This window comes from Trichinella spiralis (assembly GCF_000181795.1).
Source record: "Trichinella spiralis strain ISS 195 chromosome Unknown Scfld9, whole genome shotgun sequence".
Taxonomy (NCBI): Eukaryota; Metazoa; Nematoda; class Enoplea; order Trichinellida; family Trichinellidae; genus Trichinella; species Trichinella spiralis.
The window spans coordinates 754,629-765,582 of record NW_003526948.1 but is presented as its reverse complement, the minus strand read 5'-3'; the positions used below and the strand labels follow the sequence as shown (position 1 = coordinate 765,582).

The 10,954-nt window shown below is 32.7% G+C and overlaps 3 protein-coding genes across 3 annotated transcripts; 1 reads left to right on the top strand and 2 right to left on the bottom strand.

Annotated features, from left to right (window-relative positions):
- Nucleotides 1–1,305: 1,305 nt before the first annotated feature.
- Nucleotides 1,306–3,579, top strand: Tsp_09501 (putative M23 peptidase domain protein). Its single transcript, XM_003371254.1, has 7 exons — nt 1,306–1,363; nt 1,685–1,790; nt 2,128–2,285; nt 2,723–2,875; nt 2,927–3,044; nt 3,098–3,273; nt 3,371–3,579. The coding sequence occupies exons 1-7, from the start codon at nt 1,306–1,308 to the stop codon at nt 3,577–3,579; spliced, it is 978 nt and encodes a 325-aa protein (XP_003371302.1).
- A 380-nt stretch (nt 3,580–3,959) lies between these two features.
- Nucleotides 3,960–4,376, bottom strand: Tsp_09502 (hypothetical protein). Its single transcript, XM_003371253.1, has one exon. It carries the CDS (start codon nt 4,374–4,376, stop codon nt 3,960–3,962), a length of 417 nt encoding a protein of 138 aa, XP_003371301.1.
- An 808-nt stretch (nt 4,377–5,184) lies between these two features.
- On the bottom strand, nt 5,185–10,524 carry Tsp_09503 (putative ATPase, AAA family). The gene is made up of 17 exons (XM_003371252.1): nt 10,412–10,524; nt 8,845–8,989; nt 8,718–8,759; nt 8,525–8,697; nt 8,391–8,471; nt 8,148–8,340; nt 7,959–8,090; nt 7,802–7,904; nt 7,612–7,745; nt 7,173–7,430; nt 6,830–7,117; nt 6,234–6,446; nt 6,086–6,170; nt 5,842–6,056; nt 5,585–5,782; nt 5,331–5,485; nt 5,185–5,266 (listed from the first exon to the last, which is right to left on the bottom strand). Exons 1-17 carry the CDS (start codon nt 10,522–10,524, stop codon nt 5,185–5,187), a joined length of 2,610 nt encoding a protein of 869 aa, XP_003371300.1.
- Nucleotides 10,525–10,954: the final 430 nt, after the last annotated feature.

Genomic DNA, 10,954 nt, shown 5'->3' with positions numbered 1-10,954 from the left:
AAACGTGGCAGTTTCAACGAATACCTCATTATAAAGTCGAAAAACATTTTTATATCAAAATTCAACCACCGTCGATCCGTTTCAACGGATTTTCAAATGGGCCGCTTCCCTGTGTATTAAGATAGGCACATGGCAACTTCAGAGGCCATTTATTCTACACGTACGCTTTTGTTTGCCGTGGAACTTTCCAGAAACTATTAATTTTTCATTATTTAGCAGTATATAACAAAAAAAGCCAACGTTTTCCCAATGCTAATAGTATATGAAGTATTAGCAAAATAATAATAATGCAAATCTAACAAAATAATTATTCGATAGATGAACATATAATGATGCTGGAATGAACTGTAACATGATTCTCATTATTTTGAAAAATGTGATCAAATACATTGCCGTGCAAAGTAAAAAATGTAATCAAAAATCTATTTCATGTTTGCAGATGCTTAAGTACGTCGAGCATTAAAATTTTGAAGATTAAATATTTTTGCATAAATATGCAGTGCTCTAATCCTTTTTTACTTAATTCAAAGTTAAACTTTGAGACGTTAAGTTAATATGTCTGTTAAGAAAAGATGCTTTACATCACAACGTTATAAATTTATATTTTGAGAAGTATTTATAGAATTTCATGAAGTTGATTTTGAATATCTAGGATTTTGATTAATTTCTAACTATTGGAAGCTGTTGCATACTTTAGAATAAATCAGTGAATAATTATAAATGAAATTATCTGCATTTCAAATCGAGCAACTGTTTAGTAATAAAAAGATTTAATCAAAAATAAATGCAGAGCATAAAATAACAAATGTTTAAGCATTGTGCAATCATTAAAAAACTTTTCAAGGATAAAACAGGTGTGCAAACAGGATAAAAGATTAACAGACCTAAAGCTTAGAGGTTGGCTTTCAGCAAAGCTGAAGTTCAAACGACGAAATGCACGATCAACCGTTGTGTTGTATTTACATTCACATTAAGCCAAACGCAAGCGCACTATGGCTTACAGCTTACTGCTCGACTGAGTCTATCTTAGCAGCTGCCAAGTTCAAAGCGTGGGCCACATTTGTTGACAAAGTAGAAAATTTTTGCTTGAAGGCCTGGAACAAACGAACACATTTGTCATTCTCGTTTTTATTCGTGCAACTGCAACCGCTAAGACAAGTTGCCTGCCATTCGACTACTTTTGCCACTTCTTACTCATCTTTGTGATATTGTTTTCGAAGTTTTCTTTAAAGTTCGCTTTTTAAATAATTTTGCACGACTACTATTCTCTTTTCTTTAAGTTTAACTATTCAAAAACATTACACAATGAAAAGATTAACGACAATTTATAAGTTGATGTTGTTCATCATTAGTGTTGATTATGGTGAGTAACAAATCACTTTTTCTTTATTTATAGTCTGCTCTCAAATTATTTAATAAATACATTTTTAAATATAAAATTGAATTCAAAATCAAACTTTATTTTTTGCAATGTTTTGCTATTTGTAAATTGCATTATTGTATAAAAATTATTATGCTAAAAATGAAAACAAAAAATGATAATACTTTTTAAATGAACTGCATAAAACTGTGTATATGTATATGTATATGTATATGTATATGTATATGTATATGTATATGTATATGTGTTTTGTAAAGTTTAAATATGAATAAATCTATGTATACACATAGCATGTTTTTTCAGTGCACTCTCATGGTTGCATACCAGTAATATGCGAGGGAAACATAGATAACAGCTTGAGAAGGTGCCCAGACTATGATAGCACTTGTGGTTCATATGGTGGTAAAAGGTAACATCACACACTTTTTCATTGAATTGAATTGAATTAAAATAAATTCTTAGCTTAAAATATTTAAGCAGATGAAAAATGGGATCTGTTGATTTGAGTTGACATCAGAATTATTTGTAATAAACTATTTAAAATTTCCAATACAAAAATTTAACTTTAGAATTTATATAACGACTTATAAATACCTTCTTGACATCAAAGAAAAAGTTAAAATACTATCATTGGGTTGATGAATCAATTATTATAGCCATCTAAAAATCACCGTTTACTAATATCATAAGAATTTCGGTCTTAAAATTATACGTAAAACAAAGTTAAAATCACATTTAAATTTCAGATTTGATGAAAGATATATAAAAGGTGTGGACATTCTGTGCCAACCAAGCAGTGCTGTGTATGCTCCATTTGATGGTGTTATAACTTACCAGCGACCATTTCGTGACAACTCTTGCATTGATCATGGCCTTCGTATAACTGGAGAAGGTCAATGGATAGGTAATGAGAACTGATTTGAACTCTTGTTGAAATTTATCTGATCTAAAAAAAACAGTTTCATTTATGACCATACACAACAATTCGAACTGTTAGCAAATGACAATGTCTGTAGGAAACCGTACAGAAATCTACATAATATAAAATAAATAAAAACCAAGATTTACATAAAAGAACTTTACTTGGCTTAAATTATTTAATGTTTTATGAAATAAATATGAAGTTAAATATGATCTAATAAGTCAACATATTTTGAAAAAAAAACTAACTTGTCGACAATAAAAGTTCATTAAAATTTTCTTTGTTTTTTTTTAAACTGATACTTTCATAGTTGTTAAAAGACTTTAAAAATTTTCATTCATCAAACAAAGGATTCATTTTATAAAAATTTCATTGATTCAAAAAACCGAAAAAATAAAAATCAAAATAACGATTTTCAGGTTATATAGCAGTTATTTCTTACATTGAACCCATACGCTACGGTGGAAGGGTGCACCGAGGAGATATAATTGGGCACAGTTTGACCCTTTCTTGTTTGCCTCGCCCTGACAGCCATTTTGAACCACACATACTTTTTCAACTTTACCTCCAAGGTCAACCAGTGAATCCAACTTATCATCTAAAGGAATGTAAGTATTTTATAGTTTTATCAAAAACGTCTACTTACGTTGAATTTATAAATTTAACAGGCATGTGCACCGGGCAGGTGTGTGAGTCGAACGTTGGCAATAAATTAGCTTCTGTACCATATCAAAATAGGCGGTAGAATGAAATTTGGTTTTCTTGATAAATTTAACAGCAGTAGTTCATTTCAGTGGTTTTGGCAAAGGCTGGACTTTGAAATGCCACGCTGTTCAAGAACTGACTAACAATGGTGAAATGTCATCCCGTTTGCCTGATATTTACGCTCCAATTGATGGTCATTTTCTGGGACGCTTCCGACCTATGCCATTAGCCGATGGTGTCGAAGATTATCAATGCACTAACAATGGTATATTCATTCTAGGTGCTGGTCAGTGGACAGGCAAGAATTTGGCTTGAAATTCATTATTAGTTAAAAGAAAATAATTTTTTCCACAATATTGCAGATTTTACGGCCCATATTTACAATGCGAAATTTTCAATCGAACCTGGAAAACAGACAATTCGCCAAGGACAGAAAATTGGACAACGCCTGGATTGCCCAAGTGAATCCTTTTCTAACAACATTTTCATCGAATTACGTTACAAAGGTCGCTTTGCCAATTTTACAAATTTGATCCTTGGTGAAGATTGCAAGCTTCCACCTCTGCATTAATTTTTAATTTTTAACAGGCTTCATTTCATTTCTTTCTCATGTATTCTTTACAACAACAGCACATTAGAAACAGTAGCTTAAAAATATTTTAACATTTAAACCTCGCTTCGAGCATTATGAAGAAAATTTTATACGTGCTTCGGATAAATAATTTTCCCATAATTAAGTGATCTTATTTATCAAACTAGGTTTAACAATAATAGTGCTACGTTGAATAAATGATTCTACTTCAACAGCAATTAATTATCAAAAGAAGAGAAACCGTAATAATGTTATTATATTCAACATGTAGTAGTAAATTTTTACTTGTTATGAAGAGTACAGTTTTCCAACAAATAACCCATAACCGATCAAAAGAATTATTTTCCAATTCCAAACGATCAGTCCAACTTTCCTTCGACTTTGCATTTAAAATACATGTGCAAACGTCGTTCTTTCTCTAGCAAACTTTCACTTAGCTGCCCTGCTTCTTTTCGCTTGTTCCACTCGTACAAATTTGCAGGCTCGTCCGGATACATCAGTCGAGCAGCGATAAAATAAGACGAATAAAATATCACTATACAAGTGCAGATGAAAATGAAAGACGAAAAACGCCTCAACAATCTCATCTTGTCCCGAACACGTATTAACAAGTGGTACATTTTCAAACGCATCGGTCGTCTGTAGCTGGCATTTTTCGTCTGCACACTGTAAAAGTGGCATGCATTGTTCATACAACCAAAAGCAGCAGTTCGTTTTCTATTTAAAATTATTACACCAACGCAGACACCACGCTGCACCGCTGTTACTGCTTTCATTTCACGAAATTATACTGCATTCTGTATAAAATATGTAAAAAACCTCTTCATCAATATGAAAAGGAAAAAAATATTGCAACACAGAACATCCGCTATTTGCTGCCATTAAACAATAGCTATTATAAAAACTGAAAACATTCAATTAAAAATTCGAATTATTCAAACGCTCAATATGACATTTGTACATTTACGTTCAACGATTTTCAATTTCATACTGCATAAAGAATTGCATACTCCTCCCCCCTCCCCCCCATTACACAAATAGTTATACGTTTGCGTATACTTCGTAAATCAAAAAAGTACCTTGTTTAAAATTAAAAAAAAATAACGCAGAAACTACTACATAACTCAAAAGTTAAAAATATGCACTAAGTAGTCACAATTAACTTACACACTTTTCTTCTTTTCTGTCAGATGACAATGTAAAACTTGCACGTTACTTTTCAATTTAAAGCCTATGTAAAAAAGTAAAAGCAAACTGTTTGACTGATATTTTAAAAAAAAAGCCTGTTAGGTCGGCCAGTGGCCAAAAATTCAGAATACAAAAGCAAAATCAGTGCCGTGAAAATATTTATTAGCTAAATAAATTTGCAAATAATCATCAATCCAGAGCAAATGTCATCACTGCGGTGCCATAAAAACTTCAATAAATATAAATAAATAAATATATAAATATAAATATAAATATATATATATATAATACTGCCAATGTTATAAATACTAAAAAAAAATTGAATATAGGATAGAGAGAATAAAATTAAATAATTTATTTCATTCAATTAGAAAAACATTTGCTCTGCTTCCAAATTCAATTGTATAAATCTTCATCATCGCTAAGAGGGTCATTACTTCCGCCTGGCGCTCGTTGACCACCTGCTTCTTGTGGAAATCTAGTTAACAAACAAAGACAAAAAATAAAAAAGAAAAAGCAATGCAATAAAATCATCCACAAACCTAAAATTAGTTCCAAAACCTCTCTGCTGCTGCAAAGTTTGTGCGAACATCTCATATTTCCGTATGTCAACATCTGAAACAGAACGACGTGCGTGGCGCATCGCTTCCTCAAAGTGATCTTTTCGCAACTCTGGAACCGGATCATCATCATCTTCCTGCAATAATTAATGATTGATTCAAATTACATTAATTTAATAATTTCTTTCATCCTATCATTAAAGATAAAATCTGCAATAGAGCAAAAGAATGCAAACCATCAACTCTTCTCCTCGAGCCGCTCTCTTCTGACGTTCTTTTTCGTGCAGAATTTCTTTTTCAATATTCTCACGAATTGCCAATTTACAGGCACGCTGACAAATTTCCGTCAAATCTGCACCGCTAAAACCATGTGTCATTTTTGCCAAAAAACCCAAATCCACATCATTAGACAATGGAGATTTTCTCAATGCCGCCTAATGTAGAAGTAACAAAATCAGAAAAAGCTGCAATGCAGCAATTCATTTAGACGTACCTTCAGAATCTGTACGCGACTCTTTTCATCCGGTAGTGGTATGTAAACCAACTGATCAAGACGACCAGGCCGTAAAATAGCCGGATCGATTATATCTGGACGATTCGTAGCGCCAATGATGAAAACATTCTTCTTCGACGTCATACCGTCCATTTCCGTCAAAATCTGATTGATTACACGATCAGCTGCCCCTCCTAAAACAGCCTCCATAGAAGCTAGAAATAATAAAACACTGCAGGCATACCAGCATCACCAAGACTACCGCCACGAGCTTTAGCAATAGAATCCAATTCATCAAAAAACAAAACACATGGAGCAGCTGCTCTTGCCTAAAAAAAGAAAAATGCAATTCTGAAACAATGTTTAGAAATAACAGGCAAACAAATGGATACCTTGTCAAAAACATCTCGCACATTTGCTTCTGATTCACCAAACCACATCGTCAACAATTCCGGACCTTTAATACTGATAAAATTGGCCTGGCATTCATGCGCAATTGCTTTAGCTAACAGTGTTTTGCCACAGCCGGGCGGACCGTAAAACAAAACACCACGAGATGGTTGCATTCCGAACTTCAAATACTTTTCTGGATGTTCAACCGGATACTGTCAAAAAAGTTATTTTTAAATGTTGCTCACTTTTGCACTTGCAACAGCAATATCAAATAGCTTGAACACACGTGTACAAAAATTCTATCACTTAACTATGATTATATAAAAGTATTATAATACAAACAAACTATATAAACAAACTTGCAACTCAATATTTGTGTTTCAATGAAAATCTGATTTAACTATCCAAAGTATTTCCACCTTAAAAATGCATAAGTAACACTATCAGTCTAAATACTGAAAACTTATGCATTTCAGCATGTACGATGACAAAAATAACTCTAATTAAAAAAGCAAAAGCAAACGCGTTTTTACATTTGTACTTGAAAACCAATTACAGTATTAGTGAAAAATTTTTGGAATGCTATCGAATTTACCTGAACCAACTCTTGCAACTCTTTTTTCACACTTTCCAAACCGCCAATATCATTCCAAGTAATCGTTGGAGTCTCAACCACGGTCTCACGTAAGGCAGATGGTGTTGTCTTCGACATTGCCCAACGAAAGTTATCCATTGTTACTGCTAAACTATCCAAAACTTCTGCATCAATAACCTCATCTTCCAAATCAATTAAATCCATTTTTTCTCGGATCTGCTGCAAGGCTGCTTCAGAACAAAGTGATGCCAAATCAGCACCCACGTAGCCATGAGTTTCATTTGAAATCTAAAACCACACAAATGATGAACAGTGTCACGCAAAATAAAGAAAAAACACAAACGTTGTGTACCTGTTCCAAATCGACATCTTCAGCTAAACGCATTTTCTTTGTATGAATGCGCAACACCTCCAAACGCCCTATGGCATCTGGAATACCAATATCAATTTCGCGATCGAAACGACCAAAACGACGCAATGCTGGATCTATGCTGTTCGGTCTATTTGTTGCTGCAATTACTATCACATGGCTTCGCTGTTTCAAGCCATCCATCAACGTCAACATCTGTGACACAATACGACGTTCTACTTCACCATGAGTCTAAAATTTATCCGTTAATAAAAAACAAAATAAAACACAAAAAATGCTTCTGCCCCCTAACATCATTTCCAAAATGCTTAAATTCCTTCCTAGCAATATTAGTATTAAGATCCAATTTATTCAAATAATTCTCAAATGTTTGTGATTAATAATTTTCATATAAAGCAAAAATATAGCTCACCTTTTCTCGCTTTGGAGTAATAGCGTCGATTTCGTCAATAAACAAAATAGATGGTGCATTTTTCTCACATTCTTCGAATGCTTTTCTCAAGTTTGATTCCGACTCGCCAGCCAATTTACTCATTATCTCCGGTCCTAAAATACATAAATACTTATTATTGGTTTAAACCAATAAACGCAAAGCAAGTTACCGTTCAACAAAAAGAAGAAAGCGCCCGTCTCGTTCGCAACAGCACGAGCAATCAGAGTCTTTCCGCATCCTGGTGGACCATATAACAGAATACCACGAGGAGGCTGCAGCAATAAGCATTAAACATAACGGTGGTTACAAACAAATAATGAGATAACCTTGATTCCAATGGTCTTAAATAACTGAGGATGGCGTAATGGTAATTCCACCATCTCCTTAATTTGAGCCAACTGCTTACGACAGCCCCCAATATCATCATAACCAACGTCTTCTAAACGCTCCTCCTCTTCCTAAAGATAAAACTTCAATTTAGTAAAACTAAATTTTTACTAAACAATCCGAGATACCTCTCTTTCAATCGGTTCCCCGTCACAGTGAACCATTGTTTCGGGAGCAACAATGCAGTACGGTGAAGGATCAGTCTCCACAATCTTGAATTCCACCGTTCGCATTGCTCCCGTAACAGAGAACAAATCACCCTTTCTGACAGGTCGATACGATTCACAGAAATAAGGCTTCAAGAAAACTTCAAACAAATTTCTATAATATCATAAATGAAATAAAACAGTGAAGGCGCCAGGCAGTTATACCCTTGAAGACCAACGATGGTATCTTTAATCGGAAGAACAAGAATACGAGTTCCATATTTCAGATCGGGCAATGCCTGGATGCTATAATTACAATCAAAAATAAAGTTTAGTTAGTCAAATTAAAAATCACAAACTTCACAACGTCGCCAACGCGAACACGCAAGTTCCCACGAACTAAACGATTCAGACGAATCTTCTCCTTCGGACAAGTTTCATCTGCCAGAACAACCACTACTGTATCTCGTCGACGTTTCCCTTTGATCAAGACCGTATCGCCGCGAAACAGTAATAACTCCTCCATTTTGCTCTAAAACAAAAAAAACGCACGTAAAATAATTTTGAAAATGATTCAAACAACCAAAGGTCGATCTAAAATATCAATAAAACTTCAAAAACTTAACAAGTATATTTTGAAAATCACAAATAAGCCGTCTTATAAAATGAAAAATCTTACCGGATTGAGCATCATCACTGAATTGTCTTCATTACTGGAATCGTCAACAATTAAACGATTCGGACGCTTCTTATCATTCAAAATAGCTGTGGTCAAGTCGGCTTTATTTTCAGGCTCGTCGGCCTGCTTCTTATTCGATTCACCTCTAAAACAAATTAAGTGATAAAAAGTAACATATGTGAAATTTAACAAAAGAAAACTTACGAAGATACAGACATGAGGAATGACAGTCGATACGTACAGACAACGGACAACGCAAATGCGAACAATGATAACTTAAGACCAAGGGATACTATACATTTGGAGTGACGTCACCATCTTGACAATCATTTACCAAGGTCAATGACAAGCAAGCACACTATCAAATTTACATGTTTAAATTTAGTACAGTTATTTAATAAAATATTATTTTAATTAAATTTTCTTTTTTAAAAAATTCTTCATTTAAAAAATGTTTATTTTGATTGTAAATAGTAAATTAATGAATGCACTTTAATGCGTAACTTTTATTTTTTATAGGTACCAATAATAAAATAATTAATGCAAAAAATTAATATTATTAATAAAAATATTATAAAATTTCGCATGTAAAGCTGAATTCAAAAAAAGTTTGGACTAATTTGTGCTTGCGTGTAAAATTCTGTAGAATATTTTTATGGCATTTTAAAATAATATTAAAATTACGGTCATAAATATATTTTATATTTTCTTTTATCTATTTTTCTTCTTTATACTTTTATTTTAAAAAAGTTACAGTATATCTAGCATCATTTGATTTAGGAAAATCACATTTTTTACTTTCATTGTTATCTTCTACTTGTCATTTAATATATGCATACGCATATATTAATAAAAAAATATATATATACATATATATTTGTTTATTTATTTATTTATTTACATAATGAGAATTTTATTTTTTTTAGAATTATTGAATTATTTAGAGATTTTAGAATGCAATTATTTTTTCTATAAAAGGATGCATGATTTTCAGAGAGTATCTGTTATTATAAAAGATAGCATTGTAAATTTTTAATTCGAACTTTATTTCAAGTTGTTGGTATATTACGGTAGTACTCTAAAGATGTTGCTCAAATTTGCATTAAACAGTGTTATTGCTTATAATGTTTTTTCGATAACGCAATTGTCTATTTATGTATTAAATAATTTTATTTTCATTACGTTATATTACGCTATGACGTCTTGGTATGCAAGCATATACAGTATATACTTGCATATAAATTGAATGCTATAATTTTTATAATGAATAGAATAGTTTATTAGGCAGTTCGTTAGATGTTGAAGTGAATTAGAGTCCTTAACAGTATGTTACATCCAAATTTAATAAGTTAAATATAACTTCGTTTTCAATTTTCACTTTTCTAGTAAAGCAGTTTTCGCCAAAATAGGCTGTATAAAGAGTAATTTCATGTTATGTTTTAATACAGTGATTAATTTAAGTTTAACATATTTTTTCAATTTATAAATTAATTAAAGCTTTTTTAAGAGTTATAAAAGGATGATGAACGATATGTTCGTAGCTGTGCACGCTGGAGCGGGATATTACCCAAGAAAGCAGCGTGATGAAATATTACACTGTTTACAAAAAGCCTGTAAAGTTGCTTTGAATGAGATGAAAAAAGGAAAATCATCATTGCATGCTTGCACACAGGCGACCATAATTATAGAAAATTGTCCATTGACCAATGCTGGTTTAGGTTCTAATTTGACATTGAATGAAACGGTAGAATGTGACGCAGGTTTGATGGATGGCAAAACGATGAATTTTGCAGGCGTTGGTGCACTTCAAGGAGTCAAAAATCCTATTTCACTTGCTAAAAGTTTATTAGATGCACAGAATCATGAACAAGATGGAGAACAGTTAATTCAACCAATGCTTTTGGTAAGCGATGGTGCATTGCAGTACGCCAAATCCGCTGGCTTGGAAACTGTGGACTTTAAAGATATGATCGTTGAAAACAGTGTTCAAACATTTCGCAGGAATCTTTCAAATTTGGTAGCCAGTGGTACAAAACACTATCACCATCAGCGCGTTGACACCGTAGGGTCGATATGTTTAGATTCCAGGTTACTACCTGCTGCATCTTGT

What these genes read in the sequence shown, in the direction of transcription:
- Tsp_09503 (XM_003371252.1), bottom strand. Translation starts at nt 10,524, where the DNA reads ATGGTCGCCTGTGTGCAAGCATGCAATGATGATTTTCCTTTTTTCATC. An exon ending in ATTTGGAACAGGTACACAAC is followed by an intron (nt 7,118 to 7,172) that starts GTTTGTGTTTTT and finishes GTGTGGTTTTAG; the next exon opens with ATTTCAAATGAAACTCATGG. An exon ending in GTCGCGTACAGATTCTGAAG is followed by an intron (nt 5,783 to 5,841) that starts GTACGTCTAAAT and finishes CTTCTACATTAG; the next exon opens with GCGGCATTGAGAAAATCTCC.
- Tsp_09501 (XM_003371254.1), top strand. Translation starts at nt 1,306, where the DNA reads ATGAAAAGATTAACGACAATTTATAAGTTGATGTTGTTCATCATTAGT. An exon ending in GGTTCATATGGTGGTAAAAG is followed by an intron (nt 1,791 to 2,127) that starts GTAACATCACAC and finishes TTTAAATTTCAG; the next exon opens with ATTTGATGAAAGATATATAA. An exon ending in TTTTCAACTTTACCTCCAAG is followed by an intron (nt 2,876 to 2,926) that starts GTCAACCAGTGA and finishes AGTATTTTATAG; the next exon opens with TTTTATCAAAAACGTCTACT.
- Tsp_09502 (XM_003371253.1), bottom strand. Translation starts at nt 4,376, where the DNA reads ATGAAAGCAGTAACAGCGGTGCAGCGTGGTGTCTGCGTTGGTGTAATA.